The sequence below is a fragment of the Halichoeres trimaculatus genome, unplaced genomic scaffold (genome assembly GCF_033239565.1).
Source record: "Halichoeres trimaculatus isolate MK-OKI-2021-1 unplaced genomic scaffold, fHalTri1.1 fHalTri1_scaffold_1, whole genome shotgun sequence".
Classification (NCBI taxonomy): Eukaryota; Metazoa; Chordata; class Actinopteri; order Labriformes; family Labridae; genus Halichoeres; species Halichoeres trimaculatus.
The window spans coordinates 25,292,785-25,308,761 of record NW_027437179.1 but is presented as its reverse complement, the minus strand read 5'-3'; the positions used below and the strand labels follow the sequence as shown (position 1 = coordinate 25,308,761).

The 15,977-nt window shown below is 39.8% G+C and overlaps 2 protein-coding genes across 2 annotated transcripts; both read right to left on the bottom strand.

The window, feature by feature from the left end:
* Positions 1 to 239: 239 nt before the first annotated feature.
* eps8l3a (EPS8 signaling adaptor L3a) lies at positions 240 to 7,254 on the bottom strand. Its single transcript, XM_074668735.1, has 20 exons — positions 7,223 to 7,254; positions 6,492 to 6,578; positions 6,339 to 6,409; positions 6,184 to 6,248; positions 5,924 to 6,082; positions 5,135 to 5,284; positions 4,980 to 5,044; positions 4,799 to 4,899; positions 4,559 to 4,719; positions 4,357 to 4,459; positions 4,167 to 4,240; positions 3,973 to 4,047; positions 3,662 to 3,807; positions 2,089 to 2,209; positions 2,023 to 2,046; positions 1,894 to 1,937; positions 1,712 to 1,805; positions 1,515 to 1,619; positions 1,044 to 1,138; positions 240 to 396 (listed from the first exon to the last, which is right to left on the bottom strand). Exons 2-20 carry the CDS (start codon positions 6,554 to 6,556, stop codon positions 240 to 242), a joined length of 1,875 nt encoding a protein of 624 aa, XP_074524836.1. The 5' UTR covers positions 6,557 to 6,578; positions 7,223 to 7,254.
* A 2,373-nt stretch (positions 7,255 to 9,627) lies between these two features.
* On the bottom strand, positions 9,628 to 13,827 carry irf6 (interferon regulatory factor 6). Its single transcript, XM_074669735.1, has 8 exons — positions 13,556 to 13,827; positions 13,049 to 13,227; positions 12,442 to 12,637; positions 12,240 to 12,338; positions 11,874 to 12,140; positions 11,091 to 11,483; positions 10,864 to 10,982; positions 9,628 to 10,594 (listed from the first exon to the last, which is right to left on the bottom strand). The coding sequence occupies exons 2-8, from the start codon at positions 13,220 to 13,222 to the stop codon at positions 10,364 to 10,366; spliced, it is 1,479 nt and encodes a 492-aa protein (XP_074525836.1). The 5' UTR covers positions 13,223 to 13,227; positions 13,556 to 13,827; the 3' UTR covers positions 9,628 to 10,363.
* Positions 13,828 to 15,977: the final 2,150 nt, after the last annotated feature.

The window sequence follows — 15,977 nt, the reverse complement described above, 5'->3', positions numbered from 1 at the left end:
TTCATAACTTATGAGATGATTTGATCACAGCTTTCTTACTTTGACACATGTAGCACATTTCTTTAAGGTGTATTTATCTCCTAATATGAATTAAGATTTTACAGTGTTAAACTGAAATGAAATGACTTATTCTTGTCCACGATCTCCTTTATCCTCTGTCATCTTTAAACAGCTGCCTGCAGAGATGAAACACAAAACGGTCACAAAGCTATCAATGTTTATGCAAACTCAAAATAGTGTCATGATAATAAATCTAAACTTACTGCTAAAGCAGAGCGGACAGTCTGTAACTGGAAGAAGACCCGCCCTCCTTCCTCTGGGCACACCTGCTTTAGCTCCTCTCTGGTCATCCCGAGCAGCATGGAGCCGCTCAGCCCTCCCAGACAGCGCACAGTGCTTAAAAAATCATGATAGAAAATAAGGAACCATTCCATTCAGTGTTTTCTTTTAGTATTGTAAAATAAACTTTTTATTATTATTATTTTAGAAATTCAAGCAGTATATAAAGGAAACATACATATGTTTTTTAACCAGTTGGACTCATTGCCTACTGGTTCCTACGCTTCCCATAAAGCAAATGTGTTCTTCTAAAGGACAGGACTCCCAATTTTTAACAGTCTCTCTTAAATTTAAACATCTAAGGTTCTGGTAAAATAAAATATTATAAGTCATTATTTCAGCTATGACTTGGTTATAGTTTATTTATTTTCGCCTTCTCACAAATAAGAACCAGAATATGCAGAACAGTTCCTTTTTGCTGACTTACAAACTAAATTATCAGCATGTTTAATATTGTGTGTTTCCTTTCAAAAAATCTTTGCTCATCAAAGAGTGACAGAGGAAACACAAGACATAGTGTTGGAGGGAAGTAACATCATCATAACTCAATAAAACAGCTGACTCTGTGTTTGTAAATTCAGTTATAGATACATGAATTGGTGCTAACATTTAATCAAATAACATTATTACACTATACTTCATTTTTTACGTTTAATTTTCATTTGTAGTTATAAATGCAGTCTTATTTATTTGTAAGTACTTACATCCTACTGAAGCCCTTGTCTTCCAGCCAGGCTTTCACTTCTGGAGGCTTAGACCTCCTCGTCAGGACAGGAGAGCCTCCATTCTGCAGAGAAATCTAACAAAAAACAAAATGTTATTCGACTTTAAGGAAAAATTGGGAAAAAAATAACATCACATCATACATTTGAAGTACCTCTCTGGCTCATATCGTTTTCTTTCTCAAACGTGGCCTAAACACGGCCTCAAAACATGTTTAAAGAGTCACATGTTTCACCCTGTAATCAAACAGTTTTGTGCCACCGCAGGGATTTTTCTGCTCTAATTGACTTTGGTTAATGTCAGCCAAAAGGTCAGAACTACAGAGGAGTGACATAATTACACACAGGCACTCTACTGGCTAAAGTGGGGTCGTAATATTCTCCCTGCATCATGCATCAATAGTTGAGAGGTGTGAGTTTTTCATCCTGTAATCCTCAATCAAAGCTTTTCACCTCTTCTGTCTGCTCATCAGGGCTCTCCAGGACATTATTAGGGACAAAGCCTTCCTCCCCTCTGTTGTTCCTGACCCTCCACCACTGCTTCGACTTGTCCAGCAGCTGCGGATAAACAACATGTAAACAGGCTTCAATTATGAGTGAAAGTTAAACAAGAAGTAAAAAAGCAGCCGCTCCATGTCAGTGATTCTCACCTGGACTATTTCTCCTTTTTGGACGCTGAGCTCTTTGTGGTTTCTAGAGATGAAGTCACTCAGGACTCGCAAAGGACCCTTTGACTCCACTGGGCTGAAAAATGCATCAAAGGACATCAGAAGCTTTCAGGTTTGAACAACCACTTGACCACTGATTTGGCATGACATGGGGGTGTATTTACCGTGCTTTCTGTGGGGGAGGAGGTGGGGTCCACTTTGGTGGAGCCTACACAGAAAAAAAACGACACAAATATATGTTGTGTCTCCTTTCAAGTCAAACTGTCCACCAAGCATTTTGTCAAAGTGTGTACCTTGGTGGGAGCAGGTTTTGGACTCTCAGGTCTCCTCACAGGTGTCTCAGGTCTCCTCACTGGTGCCTCAGGTCTCCTCACAGGTGTCTCAGGTCGAGGTGTTGCAGACACCTCAGGGGGCTGCCAGCCATCAAAAAACACCGGAGAGTATGTTGGGATGTCCTCATCATCTTCAGGCCATTGGGTACTTTTTTATATTTTCAAAACAATAAAAAAAGAATTATTATAATGCTTTTAGCAAAAACAAAAGAAAGATAACTCTGAATTTCTCTTATCCAGTTTACTGCTGTGTGATTCGGGTAGTTTAGTGTAATGGTACAAACTTATAAAGGGTCATATGATCAGTGTTGGGCCAATAACTTCAAAAAAGTTATAAGTTATAGTTACTCCTTAGTTTCCCAAAAAAGTAGTTGAATTAGTGATGGAAGTACTCATTTGTAAATGTAATTAGAAACCAGAGAAAGTAATTAAAAACCTTGAATTTTCAAAAGAACTCAGTTTCTGAGCAGGTTTTGCTCTGGGCCATAATGTTCTCATCTATGTTCTTGCCTTTTACATCTATGTCATTGAAGTGGTGTCTGTTTACTTCCATCCTGAAAATGACGTTGATGTGGTATCTGTAGGCCTACTCCTATCCTGAAAACACCAGTAAGTATGGTCCTGCATCTCCTCTCATGTGTTGGTTTGATCCAAAGACGCTGGAGAAGATCCTCTCTGACTGTGGTTACACAGACGCTCACAGTTAACCAAGGCTGGGAACCTTTCACATTTGAAATGATACAGTACCGATCCCTGGTATGTAGGATTTGGAAAAGTTAACTTTAGCATCAGCTCTTTGTTAAAACATGTTAACTTGGTCGTATTCATCATGACTTATTTGTCTGCCCATTTCAGCTTCAGCTCCTCTCTTGTGCCTGGCTGAGTGAGCCAGGTCAGATACACAGTAACACGCCTCATTCCCCTGTTGTTAATGGTAATGGCTCTATAATGTTTGAAATATATAATAAGATTACCTGTAACTTGTGAATCTAACGTCTTTAGTAACGCCATTAGTTTTAACCTTGTTATTCCCAGTGCTGCACATGATACATGATACGATCAAAAGAGAAGACTAAAAAGGTAAAGTGTTGCAACACTGGATTGTATTTTCTTTTTTTTTCTTTTTGGGCTTAAGATTTTTATCTAAATTCAAATGACATTTAACCATCTTGGAAGTTTGGAGGAGATTTTTTTTTAATCTTAATAAAACCTGACACCCGATCTTAAAAGTTGAAAAAGAACTCAGACTAATAGTCTCTTGTGTAAAAATAAATCCTGTTGTCAATGGAGGCTGGATCACGTGCTAAATAATAATTAATTCATAGAATGTAATTTCTGATGGCATATATTCTAATTGAAAATACGTCTCAGAAGAACTTATAATCTGTAGATGTCCAATTAATTTTGAGCTCTAACAAGCACAGTATTTCTTCCAGGTTATATCATGGAGTAAAGACGATGCATAAAAACAAAGCAGATTTACTCGAGTCTGGCAAGTTTGTCAAACCTGTGCTCTGCCCCATTATTTTAATATATAACTGTGGTTTCACAAATGTTGTGGGATGAAACACACTGTGGACCAGCATGTTCACCGGCCTACCTGGGGATGTTCCAGGCGTCTCCCAGAGACTGCCACAGCTGGTCTTCCTCTGTGGAGGCCTCCTCACTCATCAGACGGATACACACAGGGGTCAGCAGAGGAGCCACGATGGTTTGTGGAAGCCCCTCAGGGCAGTGAGATACCACCTGTTGAAGACAAGCATAACTTCAAACAAAGGAAAAACTCCTGTAGTAAGATCACACAGTGGAGTGACTAAAACTTTTTTTATAGTGATCATTAAAAAATAACAAATCCATGCATGTTGCTGTAAATTGTTTTACACTGCAACATTTCAGAAAGTAGCCACTTACGAAGCCCAGGGTTGAGAAAAAGGAGTGAACAAATTCAGGAGCACTGGGATTATCAATCTGTCCTTTAAGCTCCGCCTGTCAAAACAAACAAACAAAATATCCCCCATCCATAAAACGTCACATTCACATCACACTACACAGTCTACAAAGTCAGACCATGATGATAATATGTCAGTTTGATGAAAAACACATACCACAAGGTTAAAACCATATTTGATCTTGTGGAGACACTCTCCGAATTCCTCTGCAGGCGGCATGCCATCAACAGCTTTAAAGTCAAAGTAAAAAGAGAAAGAAGACGTTAATAGATTTCTAGAACATAAAATTTCAGTGTAAGCTGTTATTGAGAGTCTTTGCTCAGGGTTGTGTGCCTTCATTTTCAACCTTTTCCTTTCTTTTTCTTCTTTTTCTTTGAACCTTTAGCTAATACTGCAGCTACTTTTCCCATGAAGATCTCGATGTCACTGACTATATGATTCAAGATGTCCTGTAAAACAGAAAAAAAAAAGGACAATTTTTTAAAATTTGTTTCTTCTTTGAAACGTATCATTACATTAACTTGTTTCAGAGATTTTGGGACACTCACTACATTCCTTTCCAGCTCTGTGTAAGGGCGTGGAGGAGGCAGAGGTTCTTCCATCATGGTAGGCTGAGGTGTTGGCACCTCATCCTCCTCATCCTCATCCTCTTGAGAAAGGTCAAGCTCAGAAAAGGAGACATCTGCCTCCTCTATGAGTCCAAAGAAGGCTGAAAGTTAATATCCATTCTGACTCAGTCAGAATCGGTGATCCATTCAGTGGGTGTAATTGTCTTGTCACAGACTCACCGTAGTCTGGAGCTGGCACAGACTCCACTGGAGACCTCCCCTCATTAGCTTTATAATTGCTTTTCATTCCAGCATAACCAGCAACAGGTCCTGCATTTCTACTTGAAAAAAGAGAGATGTGTGTTGAGAGAAAGTTATCAAAGTCTGTGGGATTTGCCCTCCCTAATCTTAAAATACATACTTGATGCTTGAATCGTCTCTTTTGCCTTTGAGTGCCTGTTCAAAATCTCTTTGGACGAGGTCAGCCTGTGCAAAACAACATCTCCTCAGTACATGAGAAAGCATTTCATTATCTGAATCAGCATAATAACATTTAATTAATGGGTTTGTCCTCACCCTGACGTCCTCGCTCTGAAACATAAAGACAGTAGTAGCGTGCTTTCTTCCAAGCCGGACCGACAATGTGAGCAGGGATTGAATCATACCAGAGTTAGGCACAGCTTTAAACTCTGAGATGTCATCGAGAGCCATAGACTCCAACTCCTCCTGAAAAAAAAAAGAGGAAAAGATGTTTATTCAGTGAACTTCTTGTACCACCCTGGTACTTTGCTTTTTGGGGTTGACAATAAATAGATATATATGTTGTCTGCATGAATGTTGAATTGCATACAGTGTCTGAGATTTACAGAATATTTTACACCAAAGATGTGATGATGAAGTTTAGGATTGTCAAAAAAATGAGGCAAGAAAGAAAACAAAATGGTGAGTTTTGCAAATATGTGCTTAAACTGAAACTTCGAGCCACTAAAGCTGTTACACAGTCAAAAGGGTCACTGGTCCTTTTCTGTTGCTGTCCCTGAACTCTGGAACCCACTTCCAAAAGACATTAAAAATGCTCCAACCCTTTCTTCTTTTAAATCTGCCCCCAGAAGTTACCTGTTCAGGCCTGCCTTCTTTTTTAAAGAAATACATTTTTTTAAACCAATAGTGTAAGGATAATTTTCTTTACCCAGTCTCCTGTGAAGGATTCATGAACGAGTGTACCAAACATTTTAACATGAAAAGCTGTTTTTTTCAGTAATTAAAGAGGGCTGGGTTAGGTAATTTCCATCCTAGGTGAGTCTACGCTCAATCATTTTTTTGTTTCAATTCATCATCCCCCTGTCAGTCTCGGATCCTCTTCACCTTGGTTTCAATGTCTGTGAGGAACAGTTCAGCTCCACGGATCTCCATCTGCATGCTCTGACCCCACACACGGCCCATCCCGTCCAGCAGCTTCAGACGCTCCACACAGTCTGCTGTGGTTCTCAACTCCTTCCCATTCAGGTCACAAGTGAACAAGTGCTGTTGCAAACAGGAGGCAGAATACCAAACATCAAACATGCTGGAGCTTAACTCAAGGGGGGGGGGGGTTCACACCCAAGTTGGTGATGTGTGTATCATACCTCCACTCTGTACCGAAACTTCTCCATCATCTTGTTCAAAGATTCTGCGTACTCTTTCCTCTGCACTGTACAAACATAGACATTTATGAGTCGCACAGTTCAAGAAAACAAGTGCAGCCAGTGGTTTTGTGTTGTGTAAGAGGTTTTTAACTTACTATAAATTGACTTTGCGCTGGGCTTAGATAAATTTGATACTTGTGATGATACCTCATCATTAGAGTATCCGCTGCCAAAGTAAATACAATCAAATTACAGCAATGATCACCGTGATAGAGGGGATTCAATCAGGCCTACTGTAAAGGACATACTTAGACAGGATTGACCCAGCATAGCTGCTGGTGTCATTTCCAAATGGACTGGTACTCCTGGACATCGTCAGCACTGATCCAACACGCCTGCAACAGGAAATATGATGATGATGATGATGATGATGATGATGATGATGATGATGATGATGATGATGATGATGATGATGATGATATTCATATACTGTATGTAGGAATAAGGTCACTCAGCACTAAAAATCTATAAATAATCTTTTCACAAAGCTGACGGGATCTTGAGAATTTTAAGTTAGAAAATTTAATTCAGTTTAAGCAACATATGACAGCTATGACAAGTCACTGATAAAAAACACCTTTGTTTGAGGCAATAAATCAATGCATTTTATCATGACAACATGTTGGGTTTTTTCAGCTTTCAAGACAGCCCTGAGATCTTCACAATTTTATGTAAAGTAAAATCTGTTGTTTACCAAATTTGGATAAAGTTAGTCCAAAGTAAACACATATTTTAAGCGCAGAATACAAAGATAAACTACAGCATTTTGGATCCATCCAGAATTACTTGTTGATAAAACTGAACCCAAAGGTAAAAAACAAGTCTTCTTTCTGTTGTTTTCACATTATTGAAAGTACTCAAGGTTTGGTCATGTGGTCAAATGAAGTGCAAACTCCTAAACACTTAAGCACTCATCCATCAGTCAAATAACAAATCTGTATCCAAATTACTGAAGATAAACTGTCACACCTTAAATTACCTTTGATGTCTGGCAGCTGAAGTCGTCGTTGAATCCCTATTTTATTTAGCTTTCAGTACAAATATAACTCATTATTATCCTGTTCCTCGGACAGCGACAGTGTACACCCAAGACTTCCTCATAAAAGAGGACAAAGTCCACCCTCAGTAGCACAACCATTTAGAGGATACTGGGCGTTCCTGTTGTGGGTGTGAGATCTTGAGCGTGGCATCTCCATTGAGCAAAGGTTAGCAGATAGAGAGGAAGTCACCACCTTACCCTGGATCATATAATCCAAGCCTGTGTGCCCAATCAGCGTTTTGTCAATTTTCCATGGATCACTGCCACCACCTCAACAGATAGACACAACGGCTTGCTAAAAATAGATCTGTCTTCAGTCCTGACAATAAATGTTATCAAGCCTTCTTCAGGGAGTGTCCTTAATTTTTTCTTATTGTTTGACAGTGACATAAATAATAAAAGAAAATCAGCAATATCATTACGTTAGAGCACTTTTCATGTCTCTGTGTCTCCCTTAACTCAAAGTAAGGGAGGAATAACTCTGCTAAACATTAGCCACAATAAATTCCTTAATGATGTAATGGGTCAAAAACATGACTATATTTAGCCTGAAGTATCTGACAGCCCAGCAACAATAAAAGGAACAATTTTTTAATCAAATACTCTAGTAACAGTATAACATTAACATGAATAAAAGGCTTAGGTTTTACATTTTACAGACTGTTCTTGTTACTGAAATCTGAGTCAGTCGTTTATTGTTTTGGTTTTAAGTCATGAGTGACTGATCCCTGACCATGTGATGCTGCTTTTCAACTTCTGGTGTTAACTTGCATTTTTGATAACTTGAGAGATTTTTTGCTGCGAGTTCTCACAAAAGCTGCGTTTCCACCAAGCAGTCCGGGTCCGTTCAGTACGGTTTGGGACTGTTTAAGTTTGCCTGATATACCATTCAAACACAAGACTCTTCTGTTTAATATTATCACTTTGACCCAGTTTGAGTACTTCTTTCACCAGTGCTGTTAGTGAAAGTAAGTTTTCATTAAAACTACTCAAGTTTTTATAAAAATTATAAAAAATTACACAACTTATATAAAGCTCATAAAACCTTTTTTGGTATAGAACTGTTTTTACATTTTCTATTTTATCTGATACTAGTTTAAAAAAAGAGGAGCAGAAAGGATAAATGTTGTCCATCACCAGTGTGACTGCCAGCCGATCGACTGACCTCTGTGATCGTTCGGTGATAAGGTGAACTTTTGTAGAAGAGAAAAACCAGCTGCTAATGCTGAAATCACAACCAATCCTTTCACAACATCCCAGGTTCCCAGGTCAACAACTCATCAGAGAAAGATAGACTTAACAAATCTGACACCACTTTCCATCGATTTTTGACATTTTATTTTATTTTTATCTGTATAAGCAGTCTGTTTTTTTTTACTTGAATTAAATACTCTTTCCATCCCTGGCTGTTAGTTATAAAACCACATGGCATGCTAAGAACTTGGTATTTACTCTCATAGGACTATAAATGAAACTGATGTTTCAAAAAAAAAAAAAAAAAAAAAAGGAAGAAATGAAAATAAATGAAAATAAACCCTCCCTCTAGAGACTTGAAGATGTTGTTTTATACCAGTGGTGGCCAATGAGTAAGGGACCAAGAGCCGCAAAAATTACCGTGATATTACTAAGAGCCACAAAAGAAATGTGGTCTCAGGTAAACAAATTTACATGAAATGAAAATCAATACATTTCCAATTTTCAAAGCATGATTTATTGTGTTTGTAAGTGTGTTTAAAATTTGTACTTGGAGCCGTGTCAAAGACAAATTTCTGTTTTTACTGCAGAGGAGACAAAGCTCTGTCTATCTATCTATCTATCTATCTATCTATCTATCTATCTATCTATCTATCTATCTATCTATCTATCTATCTATCTATCTATCTATCTATCTATCTATCTACGAACACATGAATGATTGAGTGGAGCACATGTAGAGAAAAGAAACTGAAACTTAAGTATTAATCTCATCACCAAAGTATTGACCAATACTGGTCCCAATGTTTGAAACAATACATCAGCTTTAGGAGAAGATCGAAGAGCCGCACACCGAAAGGCAAAGAGCCACAGGTTGGTCACCCCTGTTTTATACTGTAGGAAACCTTTGTATTTACACCACTGGAGGTCAGCAGTGCTGAGTGAGTGTGTTCAGAAGATGGGCAGAGACACGGTTAACTTAACAAAAACCAAAGAGGACAACTTTGAGGAATGAAAAGTCTTTTTAGAAATCTTTGCCCTATTGTTCAAATCAAAAAATCAACTTATCAATAAAGACATTGATTCCAACCAATGTGATTTTGGCTTTTTTTATTGTTAAAATAAGAGTACAATCATATGATAAATGCGCTTACATTCAACAGGTAATAAAATATATTTCAGCACCCCAAAGTGCAGTGGCAGCCATAACACAACAGATCCATTTAGCTGGATGCTGTCTGGTCAAATGTCTGCCTGGAAACAAAAAAGGCTAAAATCAAAGATGTGAATAAAAAAATATATCCTACAAGACAAAAAAGAAAAAGAAAAAGAACAACTGGAGACAAAACTGCAGTCTTTTAGTCAGCAATTTGTTTGAAAAAAAAAACAAACACAGTGTTTGGTAAAAGGATGTCACACAACCTGACTGATCACATGTAAATGGAGTCCATACTTTAATATACGTTTATATCTAAAAAAAATCCATGCTCTGTATGTGGCTACAAGATGTTTTATGAGGTCAAAAGATAAAAAGTACGCCTGTCCTGTGTGTGACTCTGGAAAAGTTTGGTAATCGCAGACCTGTTTTGTAACTCATTAACTTAGTTAAATGTTCCCTCACAGCAAGCAGGACTTTGGTCCCCACAGTCAGCCCATCTGTCTACAGTCCCTGCAGGCGTAATGCAGACAGAAACTACTTCTATATACAGAAAAGTATCATCACAGTACTAAAGAGAAGCTGGAGAAACACAGGAGTCCTACAGTATACTGTGCACACTTCTAAACTGATTACACATAAGTACTTTTTTGCTAACATAGGGTAACTCTCATTAGCAGTTTGAACAAACATTGATATAAAACACATGTTTGTTCACAGCGTGTGCTGCTTCACTGAGCCTGCAGAGCCTGGACGATGTTCAGACCAGGGCCGGGGGGCAGTGCCCAGCCGTCCTGACCCTGGTGGGTCTGCAGCAAACAGTACAGCTGCTTCAGGTGGGTCACTATGTTGTCTTTGATATCTGGGATTGAAATCTGGAGGCGGACACTGCCACTGTCGAAGGAACGTGTGTTGTCACTGGAGAACATTTCACTTATCATTCGGGCCACGACAGGAATGATCTGCAGGACAGAACATGAGTTTGAGTCATACAGAGAGTTTAGGCACAAGCTGACTTAAAAAGATTTGTACTTTTTATTTTCCTTCCAAAGACACTAAAATAAAACGAGGACTTTTTTAGTTTTTTTTTCTACTTTTTTGGTATTATTTCCATTTATTTCTTTGTCAGGAAAAGCTAATCGTATGACACCCAAGTAGCAGGCCTGTACACCTCCTTTTAAAAGCAATGACTAATCAACTCAATCAGAATTTTTCAAAAACAATTTCTCACCTGAACCATGATAAGTTTCCTCTCTCTGGGCCTTCCATCGGGCCACTCTTCTCCAAAACACAGGTTGATTTCAAAGTTTGGGGGGCTTGATGTCAGGCCACGCTGGTGGGCTATCACCCCTGCACACCAGACAAAAAACAAAACATTATAGTGAGACTTCAAAATCTAATGGCAAAAATCAGCAAACATAAAAAAAAAAACAAAATCTAACAGTAACTTCTGCTTACCACTGAGAAAAGACTCCAGGCAGAAGAGTTTGACTTTCCTCTGACGCTCTATGAGGTTTGGTGTGGCTGGATTTGGAGCACAGGGGCCAGACCAGTACACTTTGCACTGGCAGAGACGGATGGCGTAGATATCATGGCCACTGACCTCCAGGATGAGGCCTCTGTCCATCACATCCAGCAGGCGGTTGGTGAAGACCCTTTGCTTGTCGTTGGTGATGTGCTCTGTGGTGGGGAAGCGCAGCTGCTCCAGGTTCACGGGTCCAAACAGCTCTTCCTGGTTCACCATGGGGCCCAGGTCACCGTAGAAGAGCCTGCAACCCTGAGGGTTACTGACGGTGGCTGTGGGACACATCTCCTTCCCTCTGTACTGGAACGTCACCTCCAGGTCTGTCACTGAAGCAGAAACAAGAATCTTAAACACAAACACAACATGGCTTCGTTCCCTGAAGAGCAAAGGTTTGGAGAAACTGCGTGTGGCTCAAGTTTTAGCAGAAAATGAACCTAAAAGCTGTTTTGGTGTATCTCCTAACCCTGCCAATGTTGTCTCAAACATCTAAAACACACAAGTAATCCACATATGGCCCAAATGGTCTCTGCAGTAGGCTGTCTACCCATGAGTCAGGTTTTCCTCAAGGTCTCTTTGTCAGTGCTTGTTGTGGGATTAATTCTGGATCCTCTGTGCAATAATCCAAATTGTTCAGTGTAGACCTGCTCTAAGTTTCTAACACTATGAGATGAATTTCAGTTAACAATGTCAGTAACACCAGAAGAAGTTTGTCTTACTTGGCAGGGAACTGATCCAGGTTTCAGGAGAGGCAAACAGGGCATCAGGGAGAGGAGGGGGCTGCATTGAGTGGTCAGGGAGAGGTGCAGGGGGCATGTCACTCAAGGATGTAGGGTGCATTTCCACATCTACAGGCTCCTCTTTAGGCCAGATTTTGCCTGGCTCCTCTTTGGGCCAGACCTCGTTTGAGGGAGGACAGCTTGGGGGCTGCATGGGGGACTCTGAACTCATCGGAGACCACATGATGAGAGGAGATGGGCTGGTGCCTAAATGAGAAAAGAGATTATTATTAAAAAGTGTAACAAAAAAACAGCAAATCTATTTAGTTCTGCTTTCTATGAGTGTGATAACATGAAGGGACTCACCGTTGGATGGGTATGGAGGGAGAGACTCTGGTGTATCAGGAACATCTTCTTCAACAGCATCATCATCATGAGGGGTCCAAGACCCTGCATCTGAGGAGCCTGATGGGTGAGACAGTGAGTTACGAAATGATTGATATGAAAAAGGCAGAGAAATGAAGAACAAACATTATCTGACTCCATCATATTCAACCATCTTTATCACCTTGGTTACTCAGCGGCTGTGGGATGTCGCAGACATCATATATCTTCAGAGGATTCATGGGGACTTCTTTGGTGCCATCGTAGACCAGGTTAAATTCTCGGCTTTTGTTTAGGGCACACCGGAGCTGAGCTTTCCACTTTGCAGGATCAGGTTCATCAACTCCCTCCTGGAACTTCCCGGTCTCCACAGCCCACGCCTGGAGGAACATAAAAATACATGTATCAATAACAGATCACTGTTCACACATTTTTATAGTAAATCAAGTTACCAGATTTACACCTTTTTTGTTGGTGGATTATGTACACTGTATATGCTGAGGTGAACCAATGCCATGAATCATGAATTGTTTTTCTTTTAACTTATTGAAGATATTACCATGTACAGGAACTTTTTTTTGTTAATACCAATCTTTTCTAACGCCAGAAGCCAAAAAGAAACCTTACGTAACGGTGTTGCAAAACCAGATGAGGCCCCAGATACATGCAAAGGGGAAAATATTACCTTAAAATGTGAGAACCCACTTGTGCAGCACAGCAAACATTTGCATTGCTGTCTCAGACCAAACAAACATTTAACATGCACTTAGAGCATCTGCTGAAAAACACACCTTGAAAATGGTGTCCTCGTCCTCGTGCTGAGGTGTGTGCCTGGTGGCGTGTTTCCATGGGATCCTGAAGCGCATGTTCTCACGGTCAATCCACCCCAGACCCGGGTACCTCCCGCTGTCCACCTGCGCCACCAGCCATGGCTTCAATCGGACACGTCGAGGGGTGACAGACATCTCGACTGAAATAAAACACAAACCAGTCAAACCACAGCCGGGTTTACTTCTGAATCATCCCTCCAGTTTCCAGAAATCTTCAATAAACTCTGAGACAGACAAAGCAGCTGCACTGTGCGCCTGAATCCTGCACGTCCGGATTTTCTAAACATGTCCACACCTTTGCTTGTCTTTAACCTGAGTGTTTGTCGTGAGGCTTACTGAAAATGCCATGTATATAAGGCCTAAATGTCCCGGTAAACTGCTAAAAGGGGAGTATAAAGGTATAAAATATTTACAAATTGGGTTTAAAAAAATAACAAAAAGCTCGTGAAAACATAACGAATCACATACCTGAAGAGAACCAGGAAGTAGAAGTATTTTCCTTGTCGGCCTGCTGACCGACAGCTGGGAATAAAAACCGTCTGTTTCCTCTGAGAAGCCGCCAAAACCCTCCTGCTGACTCTTGGGGACCAAAGTTCACCGATGGTTACTTCCACACTGGTTTGTGGAATAACAACAGGAGAAATGTTTATGTCGCATTTGTCTTTGGGGCTGATGTTGCTACCTCGGCAAGGCTCTTCCCACTTTCCTTACCGAAACTCAGGTACAGCGTGACGTCACGCCGGTGACACACCTTTTCAGAGCAGCTGGGGGGCAGCTTGCACAGGAGCACGTGGCTAGATCACCTGATTTTTCTACGAGCTTCTGAGCTACTCAGGCTTTGACGAACGCGATTTTACGAGTCTGACACAGTTTAATAAATGCAAACAATAATCATATACAACAAAACCCTTTAAGTTAATATTCTTCTTTTGTAAGAAACAGGCTTAACCACACTTAATGTCCTGCAATGATTTCTAACAGGTAGTAATACTATTAATAAAAACAGAAAGTAGCCTAAAGAATTTTAATATTGTGACAGAGTGGGAAAAAAAACACAAAATATATAAAAATTGCTTTTCTCCAGCTGCCGTAAATTTTGGAATAGCAACAGAAGACTATCAAAGAATTTTATTATTCCAGACTGAGCACCAACAAATTGATCCCTTTCCTTAACTTCTGTTACGGCCATATGTGTCTGGTGTGACCTAAGAGAGCAGGCTGGAAGTTTCCATTGAATAAGACAACAATAGAGTCTTTTGAAGTGCCTCAGGACAAGTACACTGATGATGATTATTGTGATAATGATGATGATGATCACTCATATTTGCCCAACAGCCTGACAATAACAAACCACTCCCTGAAACTACTCCTGGCTTTGAGTGCAGTGTGTCCACTGTTAGCAGAGCATCTTTTCTGCTGCTTTTTCTGGTTTCAGTACAATATGCATAATGAGCCTGTTGCCATGTGTATGAGATGCTAACTAAGCCTTTTTCTCTCTGGGATGAGTATAGTTGACTCAGGGGACTTGAAGTGGCTATGGGTGTGTTTGGTTGTTTTGGGTCTAAATAAGTGCTTTATGTGGCAGCTGCTTTTTTGCACTACAAAGGATATATATGAGGGTTGGGGTCAGACTCTGAAGGATCACATAATGAGCTCAGGGTTTCTGATCTCATTCCTGTTGTTATTTCACAACCGTGGATTTTATATGATTCATAAACCTGAAATTAACCTCTAGTATTCTGTATTCCTTGTTCATACAGTCTGTTAAATGACGTGACATTTTCAAGCCATGCACCTATTGCGTATCCTGTGTTTGTGTTTTAAGACAGTACTATCTAAAAAATGGGTACCATGTTCAGGTACCTAAATGCATCCTTATAACTGTGAGAGACTGGAAGGGTAGGGGATTTTTCATGCTGGACATGAGCACAGCTTTACAAGGTTTTATATATATTTATATATAAACTTTGGAATCTTATTATTAAACATATTAATATATATTACCAAAAACACACAAAAGTACAGAAAATCGGTACCACTGAATACCGATACTGAATACCAGGTACCAGGCATCGGTACCGTATCGTTACAAATATGAAAGGTACCCATCCCTAGTCAATTCAAGTGATAGATTTTCAATATGTGATGAAACAGACTAAGAGCAGTTCTGATACCTCTGTATGATGAAAGCCACAAAAAGCTCACTCAACGATACAACTTTTTTAATATCCTTCATTTAATTCATGCACAACATACACACATCTGCCTCACAATGTTTTGGTGTGCAGTCCTGAGGGATGAACTCTGCTTAAAAGAAGTTTATTTTAAAGCATACAGCTTCTCCTCAGTATGGCAAGCTCAGTGTTGACATTTCTGCAAAGGGTCAGAATGAAGGAAATCTTCGGGGCTTTTGTGAGCAGCTTTTAAGATACTACTTCAACCTAAACACACATCAAATGGCATACAAATAATGGCACTTTATGTATTTACACTTGACTGAAATCATGCAATGTCTCATTTAAACGACATGGATGGATGATAAACACAGGTACAGTTGAAGGTGAAAAAAATAAACTTGTTATCACAGTTTGTTCAATCTGTTTTGGTTAAATTCTTAGACTTGGAGAATATTTCTCTTTTAAATTCCTGGTTCATGTTTTTTCTTTGTTCTTTGCATTGGGAGCTAATTTGGTTTGTCTGTGCGGGTCACTGAACATGTGATCCACAGATAGAAGCACATCCATCTATCTTTATAGCGTTTGTGGGTCATCCTGGCTCCACATCAACTCATCCAGCTGTGGCACATTTACAAGTTATGAACATATTTCAAGGCTGGGAATCACAGGGGCAAAGCTCAGTTCAATATGAGCCCCTATTTGTGATAGCCATC